At 48.4% G+C, this 18999-nt stretch overlaps 1 protein-coding gene across 2 annotated transcripts in view; it reads left to right on the top strand.

The window, feature by feature from the left end:
* The window catches only part of Polr3e (RNA polymerase III subunit E), a 29716-nt gene extending 13427 nt beyond the window's left edge, over positions 1 to 16289 (top strand). Inside the window, exons 7-21 of one of the 2 annotated variants that reach the window (XM_057779255.1) lie at positions 169 to 276; positions 598 to 644; positions 1447 to 1566; positions 2357 to 2442; positions 2719 to 2763; positions 2844 to 2935; positions 3963 to 4083; positions 7114 to 7195; positions 8464 to 8523; positions 8613 to 8770; positions 9200 to 9261; positions 9719 to 10242; positions 11936 to 12013; positions 14123 to 14248; positions 15132 to 16289. In XM_057779255.1, coding sequence (XP_057635238.1) covers positions 169 to 276; positions 598 to 644; positions 1447 to 1566; positions 2357 to 2442; positions 2719 to 2763; positions 2844 to 2935; positions 3963 to 4083; positions 7114 to 7195; positions 8464 to 8523; positions 8613 to 8770; positions 9200 to 9261; positions 9719 to 10242; positions 11936 to 12013; positions 14123 to 14248; positions 15132 to 15188 — 1766 coding nt within the window. In that variant the 3' untranslated portion in view covers positions 15189 to 16289. Of the gene's footprint in view, positions 1 to 168; positions 277 to 594; positions 645 to 1446; positions 1567 to 2356; positions 2443 to 2718; positions 2764 to 2843; positions 2936 to 3962; positions 4084 to 7113; positions 7196 to 8463; positions 8524 to 8612; positions 8771 to 9199; positions 9262 to 9718; positions 10243 to 11935; positions 12014 to 14122; positions 14249 to 15131 lie in introns of both variants that reach the window. The other variant, XM_057779254.1, reaches the window with a different exon arrangement.
* Positions 16290 to 18999: the final 2710 nt, after the last annotated feature.

The following is an 18999-nucleotide window of genomic DNA, read 5'->3' as shown; positions in this document are numbered from 1 at the left end:
ATCAGATAAGAGTTAGAAATAACTCCTGGCCTGATATTCCTGAAGCATCTAGATTGGGACTGGAGTAGAATTGGTGGTTTGTCGGGGGATTTGGGGATTCCTTTGAGTAAGCTGGCTATGGCAGCTTCGGCTCATAGGGGCAGGTTCAAGCCCTTCTTCCTTTGCCAGGTGAACTCCACCTGACACCTTTACATGGCATCCTACAGCTTCGACCCAGCTTCTCCTACCTGGACAAGGCAGATGCCAAGCACCGAGAGAGGGAGGCAGCCAATGAGGGTGAGCCTGCTGACTGACTGACTGTCTGGGTGTGGTCTGGGTGGGTCAACCTGAGAAAATGGTCAGATTATGGCATGATTATGGGATGATTACTGGCATCCTAGGCTCCTCCTACCTACTAAATGCTCCTAACTTCACATTTGGGACAACCGAAAAATGTCCTCACAGATTGCTAGGCATTGCTGGAGGGTTAAATTGGCCCAGTTAGTACCACTGTCCTTAAGTCACAGGCCCCATGTTGGCCTTCCTGAGGAGAGGGTGGTGTTGGGGCAGAATGAGCAGTCCCAGCAGAGGCTGTACTGACAGCTTGCTTTGCAGCAGGGGATTCTTCACAGGATGAAGCAGAAGAGGACGTTAAGCAGATCACGGTGAGCTCTGACCCTGGGCAGGAGGGAGCAGCATGGATGGCAAAAGACTGCAAGGGCTGCAGGGTCTGAGCAGAAAGGGCTTTTCCATATTTAAGAGTAACAGATGCAGAGCATGATTGAGCCCTCCTCCCCCCCATCCAGCCTGACTCCTGTTGTAAATGGGATAGCCTTGTTGTTCTGTGTAACAGCTGGGATCCTGGGGTGTGGCAGGTGGTGCCTGGGAACAGGGAGGTGCAGCCCAGGAGCCCCATGAAGCCACATAGGCTCATAAAGTCCCTTGTTAATTACCTGTGTGATCCTGCCTTTTTGATGCGTACAGAAGAGTGGTTAGCATGCTCATCTTGATTTTGAAAGATTTAGAAGAATGTTATCTTTCCACTCCTGATTATGCATTATTTATGTATTTGTAGTTGACAATGAACAGGGAAAGAAAAAGGCTACAGTGTCACATCTGGCATGGACATGGCTGTGATGTGGTAGACTTTAAGTCTCAGAGGCTTGTCCTCTCCTGCAGCTTGTTGGGTAGCCTTTAAAACTTGTTGGGTAACACTCTTGTCTGAAAAGGTGTGCTTTGGTACCCTTGTGCCCAGGTGGAAGCCTTGGCCAGAGTTGGCCAAAGCAAGAAAACACCACTTTCAGCTTGCATTGGCAGCTCACAGACTGAAGACTGAATTTCAGAAGTGGAGAGGGAGGTGGAGTGCAAGTGCTGTCATGCATGCATGCATGCACACACGCAAGTTGTTGATCTGGCAAAAACTGTGGGGCCACAGGCCTGAGGGTGTGACCTTTCCCCTCTCCACAGGTGCGGTTCTCACGGCCAGAGTCGGAGCAAGCCCGCCAGCGCCGCGTGCAGTCCTATGAGTTCCTGCAGAAGAAGCATGCAGAAGAGCCCTGGGTCCACCTGCACTACTATGGCATGAGGGTGAGCCAGGGCAGGACTTGGGAAGAGTCCTGAGGCCTGGAAGCTGCTCACCTCACCTCTAGCTTCACAGTGATACTGTAGAGAGCATGAAGGCCTTGTGAGCAGAGCTCCACTGTTAGAATTTAGGGGTTTTAGTCCACTAAGCTGTGCGTGCAGTGGGGCTGGTGTTTGGTAGTTTTGCACACACCATGAATGTTGATTGCAGACTAGACTCTTTGTCTGGGGTTGGACTGGAGAATCTGCTGTCATGCTCTGCCTAGCCAGGCTGGTTTTCAGGGCTTTGCAGCCAAGTACCTGATGATACACTGAATAAAGGAAACGGTTGGACATTAACTCCCTGGTGCCTGGACTAGAATTCCCTGGTGTTTGCAGGAAGGACCAACTGAAACCTTCCAGGAAGAGATTAGTACTGGGGAGCCTTAGATTCAGGGTCAGACTTACAGATACACTACAGCTTCTTCCCATGTGACATGGGTTGAAAATTGCCTTTCCCTTCTGAGTCTCAGTTTTCTTGTCTATGAAACAATAGTAAGAGCCCTGTAGACTTAGTTACTGTGTAGATAAGCATTGGTACAGAGCCTGGCACATGGCGAGTGCTTGGTGACTGCTAGCTCACTTCTCGTCCTGGCTGGTGTTTCTGCACTGTAGACAGCACTAGGGCTGGGGTCCTAAAGCCAGGGGGTAGGTGGTTGAGACCACAATGCAGAGGCTTTGTGTGTGCTGTTTTCAAGACACTGCAAGTGAGCCTGTGGCTGGAGTGAGGGTCATCTGTCCTGCCTTTTCCCTACAGGATAGCCGCTCGGAGCATGAACGCCAGTACCTGCTGTGCCAGGGATCCAGTGGGGTGGAGAACACAGAGCTCGTCAAGTCACCCAGGTGGGACTGGCTAGTGCTGACTAGAGGCTCCGGGAAAGTGCCTATTAGGACTGTGGACAGGGTGGAGGAGGGACCCTGCCCCTGCCCCTGGAGAGGGATAGGTGACTCATGTTCTATAGGGCTGTTGTCTGCGAGCTGGGGACTATTGGGGATGGGGAGGGTGGGCCCCTGCTTATACCTCCCCAAGTTTCAATCTGGTTGTGGTCCGAGCTCACATGCAGGGGTGAGGCAGAGCCCTCAGAGCCTCTGATACCCCTCCACCCCTACCTCTTACAGTGAATACCTCATGATGCTCATGCCACCCAGCCCGGAGGAGGAGAAGTGAGTAAGGGCTGTCCCCCACAGTACCTCCCACTATCTCTCACTGGCTTCCTCTAACTACTCACCCCTGCTTCTGACAGAGACAAGCCTGTGGCTCCCAGCAATGTCCTGTCCATGGCTCAGCTGCGTACGCTGCCCCTGGCTGATCAGATTAAGGTCCTGATGAAGAATGGTGAGTGCTGCTTTCTGTCTCCAGGACCAAAGGCAGCAGCCACTACTCCCCAGAGTCTGCCCAGCTTGGTAACTCCATTCTTGTCTGGGCAGATCAGATAATGCACGGCTGTGTCAGGTCACCCAGGTGGTACTGCCCCTTCAGGTGCACTTTTGCAGCCCTCTGCCGCAGGAGCCTGAGCAGGTTGGCCTGAACTTTGGTCTGTCTTTTTTTTTTTCCGAGACAGGGTTTCTCTGTAGCTTTTGGTTCCTGTCCTGGAACTAGCTCTTGTAGACCAGGCTGGTCTCGAACTCACAGAGATCCGCCTGCTTCTGCCTCCCGAGTGCTGGGATTACAGGCGTGCGCCACCACCGCCCGGCTGGTCTGTCTTTAAAAGACTAGTGGGGTTCCGGGACACTGATGGGGCTGAGCGTTCTTGTATGGGATGTGAAGTAGGACTTCCTCTTGATGCCTTACTGGGCTCCATACAGTAAGGACTAGCTCCTTTTTCTCTTAGGCAGAGGCAGAGAGCCTTTGAAGACTAGTCGAGTCCCAAGCTCTGGGCTTCTCTGAGAAGTCAAAAAGCTCTGGGCTTCTCTGAGAAGTCAGTGTAAAGCCTTAGGGCCTGGATTGGGTGGGAGCTCTCTGCTGTGCCATACTTGCCTTGTTCCTGGACTTCTATTGGGGACTCTGGGCCTTCCCTAGGCTTCACCCTGGGCTTCCTGATGCATCACAGGTGGTCTAGGTTCAAATCCTGACTCTACCTTTTGTAACCAGCTTAAAATTGGGACGTTTTCAACTCTTTTTGGACCTAGTAGTGACAGAATTTTCTCCATGCCTCTTGGATATGTAGTTGAACATGTAGTTCCTCATGTTTGTTCAGTGAGAGACACAGGTCTGGTATATAGTCCGCTACCAGCTAAACTGCAGCAGGTGCTGTTGTTACTACTCCCATTCGAGGAGCTGGGAGCTTGCTTGATGCTGTGCGAGTACGTGGTGGGGAAGATAGAAAGGTCAGGCCTTCACTTGTGTCCTTTGTCCCCCTCAGTGAAAGTCATGCCTTTTGCCAATCTCATGAGCCTCCTGGGCCCCTCCGTGGACTCTGTGGCTGTTCTGCGTGGAATCCAGAAGGTGGCGATGTTAGTTCAAGGGAACTGGGTGGTGAAAAGGTAAGCAACTTGAGTTTGTAATTACATTATTGATGTTGTTCTGCCTAGTTGCATTTTATGTTTTCCAGGACTCTATTTCTCTTTTTTCATACTTATTTGGAGGTTAGTGTCTTGACTCTGCCGGTCCCCCACGGTTTAGGTGTGTACCTGTGACAGCTCGGCTATGCATGGATTGTCTTTTATTCCCTTCAGAGACAGTTCAGAGTCTTAGAGTATTGTACTTATTTCCTCCCACGTGTATGTTTTCAGGCCCATAAGACTTTGTTCGGTGTTCTTAGACTTATTTACATGTCTGCCTTTTGTATCATGCTTTCTTTCCTGCGTGTCTCTGAGTTCCCATCTGGGATAACTTCAGTCTTCCTAATGAGTGTGTTTAATGCAGATCTGCAAGTAATAGTTTTTAAGTTGGTGATTATTCTCCCTTCATACATTGGTATGGTTCTCTGTGTATCTGTTATACATGCATGTATGTCTTCTTGTGTGGGTATAGGCTCAATGTTGATGTCAAGTGTCTTTCTTGATTGGTCTTCACTTTACTTATTGAGGCAGGATCTCCGCTGAACCTGGAGTTCCTGGTCCTTGTTAATTTAGCTAGCCACCTTGCCGTGGGGGTCTCTTATCTGCCTCCCAAGTGCTGGGATTATACATGGTTGTCCTTAATTGTGTGTGTGTAGTTGTAGGTGAGAGTGCAGGTACCTTGGAGGCCAGAGGCTGGGAAACAAACTCAGATCCTCCTCTACAACAGTGCATGCTTTGACTTTTCATTTACTTATTTTAGTTTTGGGGTTTTGTTTGACAGGGTTTCTCTGTAGATTTGGATCCTGTCCTGGAACTCTGTATCAGACTGGCTCCGAACTCACAGAGATCAGCCTGCCTCTACCTTCTGCTTGCTTTGTGTGAGCTCTAAGGATCTGAATTCTGGTGCACTGCTTGTGTGGCAGGGGCTTTATTCTATGACCATCTCCCCAGCCTAACTTGGCTTTGTTCTGACTTTAGTTATGATTGAAGAGTCGCCTGTCGGCCTGGTTCTTGTTCCTCAGTTGTATTCTGTTTTCCTCTGGTTGCTCTGAAGCACTTCTCTTTGTTTTGGCTTTCCTCTGTAGCATTAAGAAGTGTCTAAGTGGGGTTTTCTTTGTACATTGCCTGTTGGGGTTCACAGGTCATGGCTTGGTGACTCAGTGTGTTCAGTAGCTTCTTTTCTCCTGATTCTTCTGCCAGACTCCAGACTGTCTGTTCTGAGGGAGGAAAGATAGTCTGTTCTTTTATCCCATAAGTTCCTAGTTCTCAGTGCAATGCCTGGAACATGTCAAGCCAACTCTGGTAATGCATACTTTAATTAGAATAAGATGGTGTAGATACATTAGCAAAGCCCACCCTGTGAGCAGTGTAGTGTGACGTGAATAATATGAAATGTGAATAGCTCTAAAACTCAAAATTTTTTTTGCGTTAATGTCATTACTTAATTGCTGACCTAATGGTGTATATTCCTTTTATTGCCACGTGGTGGCGCCCTTTGCTGGATAATAGACCTTGCTGTTGGGTTATCCAGTTTTATTTTCAAAACAATCTTATTTTACATACTAATCTCAGTTCCCTCTCCCTCCTGTCCTCCCCCTCCTCCCACCTTCTACCCACCCCACCCCCCATCCATTCCTCAGAGAGGGTGAGACCTCCCATGGGGAGTCAACAGAGTCTGTCATAACACTTAAGCCAGAACCAATACACCCCCCCCCCATCTAGGCCAAGTAAGGAATCCCTCAGGGAATGGGCTCCAAAGAGCCAGATCATATGCACTAGGGATAAATACTGGAGCCACTGCTAGTGGCCCCACAAACTGCCCATGCCACACAACTGTCACCACATTCAGAGGGCCTAGTTTGGTTCTATGCAGGTTCCCCAGCTGTCAGTTCGGAGTCAGTGAGCTCCCACTAGCTCGAGTCAGCTGTTTCTGTGGTATCACCACCGTGGTCTTGGTCCCTGGCTCATGATATCACTCCTCCCTCTCTGACTGGACTCCAGCCCAGTTTTCTTTATGGAAGAGTTGGTCACAGCACATTGCTTGTTCAATGTGAGCATGAGAACTGTGTGTATTTGGACTATGAACATGGAGGAGCCAGGAGGGGTTGTCAAATCACACACACACACACAAACACACACACACACACCTGAAGACACTGACTAAGAGGCTGAGAGCTGGTTTTGAATGGGAGCTTTGAATCAGCCTGGCTTCTGCCTGTTCTGTTGTGGTCTTGGGAGGCCTAGCTGTGGTATGGCCTGTCTTATCATCTTGGGCTTTTTAAAAGCCTTCTCTCAGGTATTGAGGCCTCTATGGGGTTATGATTCTTCCAGCCAGGTCTGTCTTTGTGTCTGTGTGAGATTAAAAAAACTCACTGTGATTCAAACATGTCTTATTTGTGTGCTGTGCGCTCCACCATTCAGTGTCTCTCTCTCTGTCCTCAAAGCACAGGGGTCACAGCATGTGCCTGACAAGGTTCAGTTCACAGTGGGACCTTTCTCTGTGTGGCAGCCAAGAACACTTTGCCAGGTCTATGCCCATGGATCCTAACCTTGGAGCATGAGTTGCTCAGGACTAGCAGAGATGAAGGGAGGGCCTCCCACAGGGGAGCCATGAAACTGGCCTGGGGCTGTGGCGGGAGGTAGGGTGGGAGTCACGTTGTGAGAACTGCTTTGTATGCCGCGGTAGTACTCCGGTCTCTTAAGACCACAGACATCTAACCTGCGGAATACTGGTCTTAAGAGACCTGGGCTCTGTGAGGTCCTAAGCTTATGTGTCTTTGAGTCCCTAACTCCTCCTTGGGTTGGGTTAGTATGGGATAAGGTGATTTGGGAAGGGTTGCTCTTTTCCACACGTCTTCCTGGGCCTGGGAGGAGGGCTGCAGACTCAAGCCTGTTGCCTGTGGAAGGTGACCTGGCCTGGCCTGACTGTGAGTGCTGGGCTCCCAGAGTCGGGTGTGGTGGTGATAGGACTACAGGCAGGGACTGACCAGCTGTCTCTGCTTGACTTGTCAGTGACATCCTGTATCCCAAGGATTCTTCCAGTCCTCACAGTGGCATGCCTGCCGAGGTGCTCTGCAGGGGCCGGGACTTTGTTGTAAGTATCTAGGCTCTGGCCACGGCTGGGGGTCGAGGGATGGAGTCCAGAGCAGGTGTTGACTTTGGGCAGGGCAGTCTTTGTGAGCAGGCCGCCAGGGGTTCCACATAGTAATCGTTCTCTGGGCATTCTGGGCTGATAACATCCTGCTGGCTCTCCAGAGGGCTCTGCTGATCCCATGGGTGGTGCTCATGTGGTTGAGTGATGTATTACAAAGCTCATGGTCGTTACAGACTTAAATCAGGATTTTCAGTTGTCGTGAATGCCTGACAGTCCTTAGCCCTGCCCAGCACCTACTTTGGATGGGCCCAGTAGTTCCCTTTTACCATAGTCTGGCATTTATTACATATCTAGAGTTTGTGTCTTCTGAGTCAGCTCATCCCTCCTTCCTCTCACCCTGTTTATATCCAGAGCTTAAGTCTCTCCCAAGGTCTTAAGCTCATGTCTCTGGAGTCTGCACTGCCCCATAAACCTTGGCATTTACACTTTAAATTGCTTAATGTGGCTGCTTAGATCTGTCCATGATGGCCCTTTGTGCTTGCGCACAGGTTTGTCATGAAAGGACCAGGCCTTAGATTGAAGACAGCTGTGTTTGCTTGCCTGATTAGTTAGTCTTAGCTTTTTGGGGAAGTTAGTGTTGAAGGGCCTCAGCAGTATGTTTGATCTGGGGCATCAGAATGTTGCTCCCACCTGGCCCAGGTGTTGACATCTGCTAGGTCTGTGTTGGATGTACCATTGTGTTGGTGTCTGCTAGATCGGTGTAAGACGTGTTGCTATAGATGACAACCAGTCATCCTTTCCTCTTGGCTCTCAGTCATTCACACTCTCTTCTTTTGAGTACTCCTGTGAAGTAGTTCAGGGCAATGAGAGAGTTGTAGGGAGCTGGAGCCTCTGGGAAGCCCTGCCAACTATCGGCAGCCACCACAGTGGAGCGTTGCCATCCGTAGAGCAGCACCCTGTTGCTGAATCCTCATAGCACTCTTAGGAGGCCCTGGGATGCAATAGTAAACCAAAGGAGAAAGGCTCTGTCCGTTGAACACGTTGCTTTGGATGGAATGGGGTGGCCCAGCCATCCTGAAGGAGAGAACACGTCTGTAAAGGCTAAAAGTGGCTTAGGAAAAGAGGCTGCCCAGTGCACATACTAAGAAGAGTAGAGCAGGAGCCCCATTTTGGCCTGTTGCCCAGGCTCTTGCCCCCTTTTGTACCTTCGCCCAGGCCTCTTAGAGGCCCGTTGCTGCCTCCTAGAACATGGCGCTTTTCTTCCTCAGATGTGGAAGTTCACACAGAGCCGATGGGTGGTAAGGAAGGAGGTGGCAGCAGTGACCAAAGTAAGTGGTGTTCTTCATGACCCTTGCCCAGGGCTTGCTACAGGAGGGAGCTTGGGGTTGGTGAGGCCTTACCCCCCTCCTCCCTTCAGCTCTGTGCAGAGGATGTGAAGGACTTTCTGGAGCACATGGCTGTAGTGAGGATCAACAAAGGCTGGGAGTTCTTACTGCCCTACGACCTGGAGTTTATCAAGAAGCATCCAGATGTGGTCCAGCGGCAACACATGCTGTGGTCAGGCATTCAGGCCAAGTAAGGGCTTGTTGGGTGAAGGGTTAGTAGATGGCCCTGGACCTACCTCCTGGGAGCAGCACAGTTGGGCTGGATCTGGGCAGTGAGGAACACTTGAGGTGGGGCTGTGTGCACTTCTGTACTGCTTTTCACCAAGATGGGTATCGCTAAATGACCCCAAGTCCTCCACAGGTCTTGATGGCAGCGACACCTGCTGCTTGTCAGAGCTACTCTGTTGAGGGGCTAGAGAGGAGAAAGGACGGTCGCTCTCCTCACACTACCTCTTCTGGTCTCTGGCTGGGGGCTCAGAGGGGAAAAGGCCTGGCTAAACCCTGTGTGCATGGTGTTTCAGTGACCCAGTACCCTGTCCTTGGGGGCTTGTTCTTATGGCGAGGTAGGCGGTACAGCATATAGGGTAGAGTTTAAAGGATTTCTTCTTTTTTTTTTCAGATTAGAAAAAGTCTATAATCTCGTAAAAGAAACTATGCCAAAGAAGCCGGATGGACAATCAGGTGTGTGACTTCAGCCTGGTCCCTGGCCCAAGAGGGGTCCTTTTCGGGAATCGACAGAGAAGGACCATGTGGTTCTTACAGTTGACGTTTTTTCTGTGGTGTCCTTCCTTCTACCCCACCCGGCCCCCAAGCCCCCAAGTTTGCCTAATACTTGTGCAGCAGGACAGCATCAGAGCCCCCCACACCCACCCGGGGAGGGGCTGTGTCTTTCAGGGCGGAGTGGATTCTGAGAGCTGACGGCTCAGCAGGTGCTGTGAGAGGGGTTGCTAGCAGGTGCTCAGCAGGGCTTGAATTCTGTTGTGCCCAGTTTAATGTCTTCCCTCGGTATTAGGTAGCCAAGCTCCACGCAGCCAGGAAGACCATACTTGTTCTTGCTTCAGGAGCTGTCTTGGTCTCTGTTTTCATGCTTTCTGCCTGGGACCTCTGCCGTTCTGAGCCATATTGCCTCTCCACACAGGGCCTGCTGGGCTGCTCTCTGGGGAACAGCGGGTCCAGACAGCCAAAACCAAGGCCCAGCAGAACCATGCTTTCCTGGAGCGGGAGCTGCAGCGACGGAAGGAACAGATGCGGGCAGCTACAGTCCTGCCCAGTGTGCAGATCAAGGAGGAACCCCTGAGCGAGGAGGAAGCAGATGGGGAAGAGCTGGAGGCTGAGGAGGAGGAGCCCATGGACACTGCACCCAGCAGCTGCCTCAGCACCAAGTTGGCCAATGGGCTGCCTGCTGGGCGGGCAGTGGGTGGGGACAACCTAAATGGGCACCCAATACCAGGCTGTGCCAGCAGCCCTGCGGCCCGAGAACTGAAGGCTTTCGTGGAAGCCACCTTTCAGAGACAGTTTGTGCTCACGCTGAGCGAACTCAAGCGCCTCTTCAACCTGCACCTGGCAGGCCTGCCCCCGGGCCACACACTCTTCAGCGGTATCTCAGACCGCATGCTACAGGATACGGTGCTGGCCGCTGGCTGCAAGCAGATACTGGTGCCTGTAAGTAAAGCCTGCGCCTGCCAGGACAAGCAGAGTCCCTCAGAGCCCTTCAGGAGGGCTTCTCAGAAATCAAGAAGCATGGGGAGACTCCGTGTGCCCCAGCTGACTGCATGTGGGTAGGAGTATGTTACATCAGATGGCTGTGAGCCCTCGGGCTCCCTGTCATCTCAAGTGGATGTATTGAGTTTTCTACCACAGGAAAGAAAGATACCTAAGGGCCCTAACCAGTATACCAAGGCCTCAGTAAACATAAGCCCCCTACTTGGTTAATATTTAGTTCCTATGACATAAATGGTACAGCTGGAATTTGAACCTTAGTATAGAGACTATCTGGTCTGCTTTCACAGAGATCAGCTGAGCACTTCCCCACAGTTTGGGGATTGGTGACTTCCCTGGCTTTTGGGCCAGTTGACTATACTCTCTGGCCTCTGCACATTTCTGGCACTAGGCGTGGTGGTGGAATGAGCCTCTTCTACCTCAGTTCTTTGCTGCCCGTGGAGTAGGCTCACAGTGGGAGCAGACTGTTGCCCTTTTCTGGGAAGGAGTACCTGGCTATGGCCTGAGAGAAGTGGTTAGGGCTCTTTCCTAGACTCTGCCCAGCCTGGGAAGCAAAATGGGGTGGGAGCGGGTGCAGCTGTGCTGGCTCTTAACTAGGGAGTATGCCATGTGCATTGCCAAGCTCATACGTACCTGTGGCCTAGGATGATGCCAGGGCTCTTGCCTCTGTATGTAAGGAACAGGACAGGAAGCCCTGTGTTCTCTGCTGGCAGAGCCTACTTTCTGAGGTCTGCTTTAGAAGGTGCTGGGATTGGGTCTCTGGACACTCAGCAAGAGGGGCCAGTTTTCTGCAAGCCTGCTTTTCTGTGTACGTACGGGTGGTAGTGAGATTGCTTAGGCCGTCTGCATGGACAGGGCTGAGGGGTCTACTGGATGCCCATGTTCCTTTCTCATGGAAGTGCTGGCATCTAGAGGACACCCGAAGCCCTGTCTGGAGCACTTTGACTCAGGGACCATATTCATAGCATGTCCAAGACAAAAAGCCTTGAGTCGTCCTGCCGTCTGTGTCTTCATACAAAGGAGATGAGGCTTAGGGACAGCAAGTAGACTTATAGTCTCAAGTTCAACTTGTGGCTTGCTGCTATGAGCTGAGTAGCTATAGACCGTGAGTGAACGGCTCTGAACTTGCTTTTCCTTTTGGCAAATGGGCAGGACAACACCTCAGTGCTGCTCGGTTTCCCATGATCAGGTGAGATCACATCAAGTCCCATGTCAGATGTAGGATAGATGGACGCCCACGATGCTGGCCTCTTCCCTGACCTCCTTTCCAGCTATCAGGGTTGTGTCATCTCTTCTGGCTGACCTCTGAAGCTAGTGGCTTGGAAAGCTTGGGAATCTGGCAAGGTCTGGCTTGAGCCACACTTTATATGCTGTCCTCGTGGGAAGCTCTAAGGAGAGCCTGGGGCGGGGAGCTTTAGAACATAAGCCCCGGTGGACACCTCAGGGTAGCATTCCACTAATGCTATCCCAAACACCTCGTTAACAGATGTCTTGGAGTCCTCTCCAGAGCTGCTGAGTGGGAGGAACTAGGCTTGGATCACACTTTCCTAGGGACTGGGCTACAGGCTAGGTGGGGTGAAGTGGGCAGGGCAATGTGTTTACAAGACAGAAAATGACCAACTCATGCTTGGGCCAGTTTCCCCCACAGACTGCTGCTTCTCCGGACGAGCAGAAGGTGTTTGCCCTCTGGGAGTCTGGTGACATGAGCGACCAGGTGAGGTCCTTGTTCTGTTTGTGTCGTCTTTCTCAGGAGGGGAGTCCTGGAGGGTTGAGGCCGTTAATGGCTGGGCACTGGAGTATACTTGGACACCTCAGGTTCCAACTACTCCACACCCGCCAAGACAGACAGGGTGTGTCAGGTTTGAGCCTGAACTTGGGGGTTTGCTGCATCGAACAGAATCACCATTGGAAAGATGACTGGTTTCCAGAATATAGTGGCGTCACTATGCGGTTTCTGTGGAGTCTCCATGGGGATAGACATGCCAGGCAGGCTTACAGACCGTGTACAGAGTCGATTCTCAGTGTCCCTGACAGCAGGAATCAAAAGGTTTTCTTATTAGCTGTCTCAGCCCTGGATTTTGGGTTATTTTGTCCAGTCACCCTCTGGCAGACAGGGTACCAGGTCTCCTGTGTTTGTGTAGTTCTGGTAGCTGAGATCCAGATGCTTTTAAATCATGAACTTGCCTGAACTCCAAAGCTGAGTTTTGTTTTATTTTATTTTAAGCAGAAGTGCCAGTTAGGCTGAGACAAGGAATAGACCCTACTGAAGTCTCCCTTTTCCCTGCAGAGGGGACAGGAAGGCTGAGAGCAAGAGTGGGCGTGGAACCTAGCTTCCACCAGGACTGAGTGACCCTGTTCTCTTGGCTAGGAAAGGTGGCTTCAGGCTTTCCTACTTAGCTTCTTTGATTACTGAGGAGAAAAAGGTAGTAAGTTCAATTTAAAATCAAAATAAAATTCAAAACCAAAAACCTAACTCCACTCTGCTGGACCCACTTGTCCTCCTTGGAGGTGATGGCTTACAGCTGTTGATCTGTTGAGTTCCATCACTAAGGCACAGGTGTGCCCATGCTGGAGTTGATTCTGTCCTCTCCTTCCCCCAACTCAGGTTCTCAGGTGTTAAGCCATCTCAGTGGCTCTCTTCCTCTTTGCACTAGTATGTTCTGAACACAGCAGACCAGCAGTGACACTTAGACGCTGAATGGGACCCTCTAGAAGCCTGTGCCACTGCTTCTCCAGATGACTGGCTCTTCCCTGTGCTAGAATCTTGTCATTTTAGCCTTTCTGTTCATATTTGGAAATGGTTTGTTTTTCCACCGGGGCAGATCATTTCCACTGTAGGTGAAGGGTATCTTAACGATTTCAGAGCTGAAATTCAGTGACTTTCTTCTTGTGAGGTCTTTAAGACATATTCTTCCCTTCAGTGCAACTGGAGAGTTTTATATTATTCTGTACATAGTGAACTGACTATGCATTCTCAAGTCTTTATTTTACTAGACAGTTGGGTTCTCAGAGAATCCTGTAGGCTGACACATTCCTTTACCTTTTCCTATCCTTACAGAGATGTGAGACAGTAAATATCCTGGATGCTCTCTTTCCATTTTTTGAGACAAGTGGTTTTCACACTAGCCCAGGCTGGCCTTTTAAAACTTTATATTTGGGGGGCTGGAGAGATGGCTCAGAGGTTAAGAGCATTGCCTGCTCTTCCAAAGGTCCTGAGTTCAATTCCCAGCAACCACATGGTGGCTCACAGCCATCTGTAATGGGGTCTGGTGCCCTCTTCTGGCCTGCAGGCGTACACACAGACAGAATATTGTATACATAATAAATAAGTAAATATTTAAAAAAAACCTTTTTATTTGGGGAAGATCTCATCTATCCTTCATGCCATTTAATTTCTCTTTAAGAATATAATGCATTTTCTAGTTTCCTGGATTCAGTGTTATGCTTATTGATCAAGATTTTGAACCAGCCAGGTGGTAGTGGCACACGCCTTTAATTCCAGCACTTGGGAGGCAGAGGCAGGTGGATCTCTGTGAGTTCGAAGCCAGCCTGGTCTACAGAGCTAGTTCCAGAACAGGCTCCAAAGCTACAGAGAAACCCTGTCTCAAGAAAAAAAAGATTTTGAACCAATTTGGACACTTTCCCCCACCTAGTTTAAACCGCTGCTTAATTCCGGTATGTCCAAACTGCTCATCCTGAGATCCTTCATTGCAGTCTGAAACACTTAAGGTGGTGTTAGAGCCATCATTTTGGGTCTTTTGTTTGGGGATAGTTCACATTTGGATACTATTTCTCATAGTAATACATTGTTTTTTTATTAAAGCACCGGCAAGTTTTGCTTGAAATATTTTCCAAAAATTACCGAGTACGCCGGAACATGATCCAGTCTCGGCTGACTCAGGAATGTGGAGAAGAGCTAAGCAAACAGGATGTAGACAAAGTGCTAAAGGTATATCCATTATGCATAGGACCCCACCCAGAGCATGCATTTAGGATGTGGTTCTGACCTGTCTTTTTAAGGATGCTCATGTGTGTGGAAAGGACTTAGGTTTGGTACCTTTATTCTTGCTCCATAAATGCATAGCAGTAAATCAGCAGTCTGACGGGCACTGTGGTAATGACTAGCATTGGTGTATTGGCAAGAGAGTGAACCTTTTCACACAGTAGAGTTTGGGTGGAGTGGTTGTGGGGAGGTGTGCATCATCTTCACCTAATAAAAGACAGGCTTAAACTAGATCCTGCCTCAGGTGAATCTTGTGCCACTTATGCAACTTTCAGTACAATCCATTTTTTAATTTAAAAAGGAGTACTATTTGCTTAATGTGAAAATACTTTAAATGCTTTTCTAAACTGTGGTACATTTGTAGAATTGAGCACAGAAAGCCACCGACACGTTTCCTGTTATCTTAGTCATGTAGGTGAAGGCCTTATTAATTAATCCCTTTGTCTTGGTCAACTTGAAAAATATTTGTTTTCTGTTTATGCAACACATCTATTTTATAATACCTCTTAAACGGCCAGACGGTGGTGGCGCATGCCTTTAATCCCAGCACTAGGGAGGCAGAGGCAGGCGGATCTCTGTGAGTTTGAGGACAGCCTGGTCTACAAGAGCTAGTTCCAGGACAGGCTCCAAAACCACAGAGAAACCCTGTCTCGAAAAAATCAAAAATAATAATAATACCTCTTAAACTATTCTTGAGGGATGGTGGCTCAACCCTTTAGGGACCAACAGCTACTCAGTAGCATACTCAGTTTCTGATGGACTATGTGTGTTTTCTTGTAAACCAAATTGCGATTCTAATAGTTATCTTTCCTGTTTTCTTAATTTCTAGGACTGTTGTGTAAGCTATGGTGGCATGTGGTACCTTAAGGGGACAGTACAATCTTGACAATAGTAGCAAACCACTAATTCAGCGAATCTAAGCCCAGGGAAGGATGGCTGAGCCAGTAGTCTCGACTTGCCTCAAGACAGAGCAAGAGGATCTGCCCACCTCGTGGCCTGCGGCACTGCCTGGCCCAGAGGACAGAGGGGCTCATACTCGGCCAGTGACAGGGTCAGCGTAAGTGAGATCGCTCCCAGCAGAGACCAGCCGGGCCTTCTTTGAAGTACAATTTGAAATTCCTGATGTATTTTTGCTTATTTGGTTTCATTCTCATAATAAAGAGAGTGTACACTGACATGGGCAGGATTATGAAAATCATGGTTTAATATTTTCCTTTTTAAAAAGAATGCCAACAAAATTATGTTTACATGATGAAGAGAACCTTACGGTTTTTAATATTTTAAATGCCTACAAGCCAATAACTAGTCTTAAGAGTCTCTCTATGCTAAGACTTCTGCCAATTTTACTAAACCAAATTGAATTCTTTTACTGTTGGGTTTCTGAGGCCACTTTACCTTTTACAACAGCCTACTTTCTACAGTGGTCTCAACTGTTTACACGAACCATAACAAAACTCCATCTTCTCCTAATGTTCGCATAAAGGTGCAAACTGAACCAGGTAAGTGTGGAACAGTGTGAAAGCGAGGTTATCACTGTTTGATGAATTGATGTAAAAAATTATATTTTGTGTATTTTTAAAATAAATGCTAACACTAAACTGGCATCATGGTGCTACTGTCCTCAAATAGTTACAGCAAGAAAATGTCATCTGTGCTCTCAAAGCGTTAATTACTAAAGAGAGAAGGAAGTCCATGACGCCATCACAGCAGCTCATGAACTCACCTTGACGTTGTGAGGCTGGTCTTACAGAGTTCCTGCAGGTCCTGAAGACTGGTCTTCTGCTCATACTGCTCAGGCTGCCAAGCTGATAGGTACAGCCACTGAGTGGTCTTAGCTGAAGACATGGAAGCAAAAGGAAAGAAGGATGGAAAGTGGACACAAGCTTTTTAAGGAGGGAAGGGAGCTAGGGGGGCAAACTCCTTCCATGGGATGTGAGCACTTAAGGTTTTAGTGGCGACTTTAAAATAGTTTTAAAAATATGTACTTCAGACCCAAATATTTAAAATCAAAATGTAATAAAAGTATTTTTTTTTTTGTACTCAGTCTTCAGAATGTGGTACTTTACACCTCACCACCCCCTGGAGCTAGGATTTACATGCTGAGCTGCAGCATGTAGCTTATGAACATGGCAGGCACTATCACCCCAGAAGATGGGGAAAGGTGATCTAGGCTGGGTGAGATGTGACTTTTGCTGTCTAGTTGAGACTTGTTGCTGTAGTGCATCTTCTGCTGCATAAGTCACTGATAGCTGAAGGTTGAAATGATGCTCTGTGCTGTCCTCTCTTCAGGAAATGAAGTATTAAAGACTTCAGTGTGCTCAGTAAGGGATCAATCAGGGATGTGCCCTGTCAAATCAACATTTGTTTATAACACTGTTGAATGGGGTGGCTCGTGCTCTTGGTAATCATTGGCACGTGTGAGGGGTTAACAGATCAGATAAAGTTTTCCGGAGGCAGAGATGGGCGGATTCTGTGAATTCGGGGCTAGCCTGGTTTACAGAATAGCTTGGGCTACATAGAGAAATCCTGTGTTGAAAAACAACACAAAAGTTAACAGAACTGATGAGGAATATGTCCTTATCATTTTATACCAGGATGTCTTTGCCCTGTGGAAAGGGGAAGCCCTCATATGGGCTGGCACAGAGCTATGATAGATCCCCATTTAGAAAGAATTTACTCAGTCCCATCTCAGGAAGGCCATGCTTTAAATTACTTAAAAAAAAAGAAAAAAATACCAAATTAAAAAAGCTAAGTGCATTTGAGATAGGAAGGATGGATTGCTAAAGAAAAGCAGCAATTGGGACATGAGGGAGATCTTAGCACCTATATGTAACCAACATAAGACACTTAATAAAGAGGAAGTCAGTTTTATAACACTCTTCCCCAAACCCAGTCTGTGTTAAGAGACAGTGTTGCAGGAAGAACTGGGAAATGAGCACCGCCCTCTGCTTTGGCCCCCATTCTACACTGTAGGAAGAGTACCCATGGCCTGACTCTTTGGGCCTACTCATTTTATGACTTAACCCCAGAATTTGATTCCTAAGGACTTAGGATTCAAGCCCACCTCAAGGTTATAGTGGACCAGGGTTTTAGACCACCTCACTTGGCCTCCGTTGCCTGAGGCTTCAAACGTGTATCCAATGCATGCTCCTATTACCTTACTCATTCCTCTGCAGCTCCAGGCCTAAGCAGACCCAAGGTTTAGTTATATCCCAGTAAATCCTAGCACTAGAGTGACCTCAGTTAATCCAGGCCAACCCTATGAGCATAGTATCTAGACTATCCCATGTAACTCTATGGTCTGTGCCTACTCCAGGGCACCTAGCCAGCTGGAGGTCTGATCATAGGGACACGGACTTCAGCCATTAACTGGTATACTTGAGCAGATCTTCAGGTTCCAGAGATAGCCTCCTAATCCTAGGTGTGTGGCTCATGTACCTGCTGACTTGGTACAAAATCAGTCTGCTGAGGACTCTGGCAACAAGCTTGCTTAAACAGATGACTTAATTAGAACTTCTGGATAGGCTGATGGGTGAAGTATTTTGCCAGATACTCAATCTGATAAACCTGAAACAAGTTTCTACTTCAAACATACATTAACACACAGCTGCAAGGGTTAAGTACAATTATGGGAACATAATAAAACTAAGCACCAGTAACAGACCATAAAAAGATGTCAATTTAAACTCAGCAAAACAATAAAATGCCAAGTTCCATCAAGTCAGAAAACTAAATGGTCAAAGTGGAAAAGTAAAAACCCAATCCCCCGCCCCTGTTGCAAAAAAAAGGGGGGGAGGGTTAGGTGTGTGGTCACACCTCCAGCACTCAGGAGGCCAGCCTGATCGACATACAGAGTGAGTTCCAGGAAGTTTGCGGGGGGGGGGGGGGGGGAGTCAATTCTGAAGGGGAAAGACACATAAAGGATGTAGCTGTGTCAACTGCAGAACCAACCAAACTGGAGAGAGCAAAGGAAAATGAATGAAGAAAGTTTATAGGGTTTGCAGAACAAACACCTACAGAGTTCCCGGTCCAAACAAGATTATATCAGGGTCTATCACTAACGCAAAACTCAGGGGCCATGGAACCTGGAAAGATGGCACAGTGGTTAAGAGCACGTACAGCTTCTGCCAAGGACCTGAGCTGCTTTTCCAGTTCCCATTTTGGATACTGCTCATTTGCCTGTAACTCCAGATCCAAGGGGATTCGGTGGTGCCTCTGGCCTCCTCAGACACTTAAGTGTACACACACAGGCAGGTAAAGGTACTTGTCACCCTTGATGGCCTGATACCATGTAGATTGAATGAAGGCCCAATCTCCAGAACCACAGGGTTGACAGAACCAACTCCTGCTAAGTTTTCCTCTGACATCCACCCTAGCACCTTGCTTCCTACTTCCAAATAAATTTTAGTTCGAGACCAGCCTGGTCTACAGAGCTAGTTCCAGGACAGGCTCCAAAGCCACAGAGAAACCGTCTCGAAAAACCAAAAAAAAAAAAAAAAAAATTAAAGCTGGCTACAAAGGAATCTACATCAATTAATGAATAAAGCATAGATATTATGCTTATATCCCATCTTTAAAAAACTATTAGGGTTAAATGTCAGCACCCCAATTTCTTACCAAGCAATGATTGAGCATACAAGTTCCTCTGACACTGGCAGCATATCAAATTACCATAGTTAGGCACAAAGGCTGTAAAA

Source organism: Chionomys nivalis, chromosome 8, assembly GCF_950005125.1.
Source record: "Chionomys nivalis chromosome 8, mChiNiv1.1, whole genome shotgun sequence".
NCBI lineage: Eukaryota > Metazoa > Chordata > Mammalia > Rodentia > Cricetidae > Chionomys > Chionomys nivalis.
The sequence above is the reverse complement of the archived record's forward strand: the minus strand, read 5'-3'. Positions and strand labels throughout refer to the sequence as shown.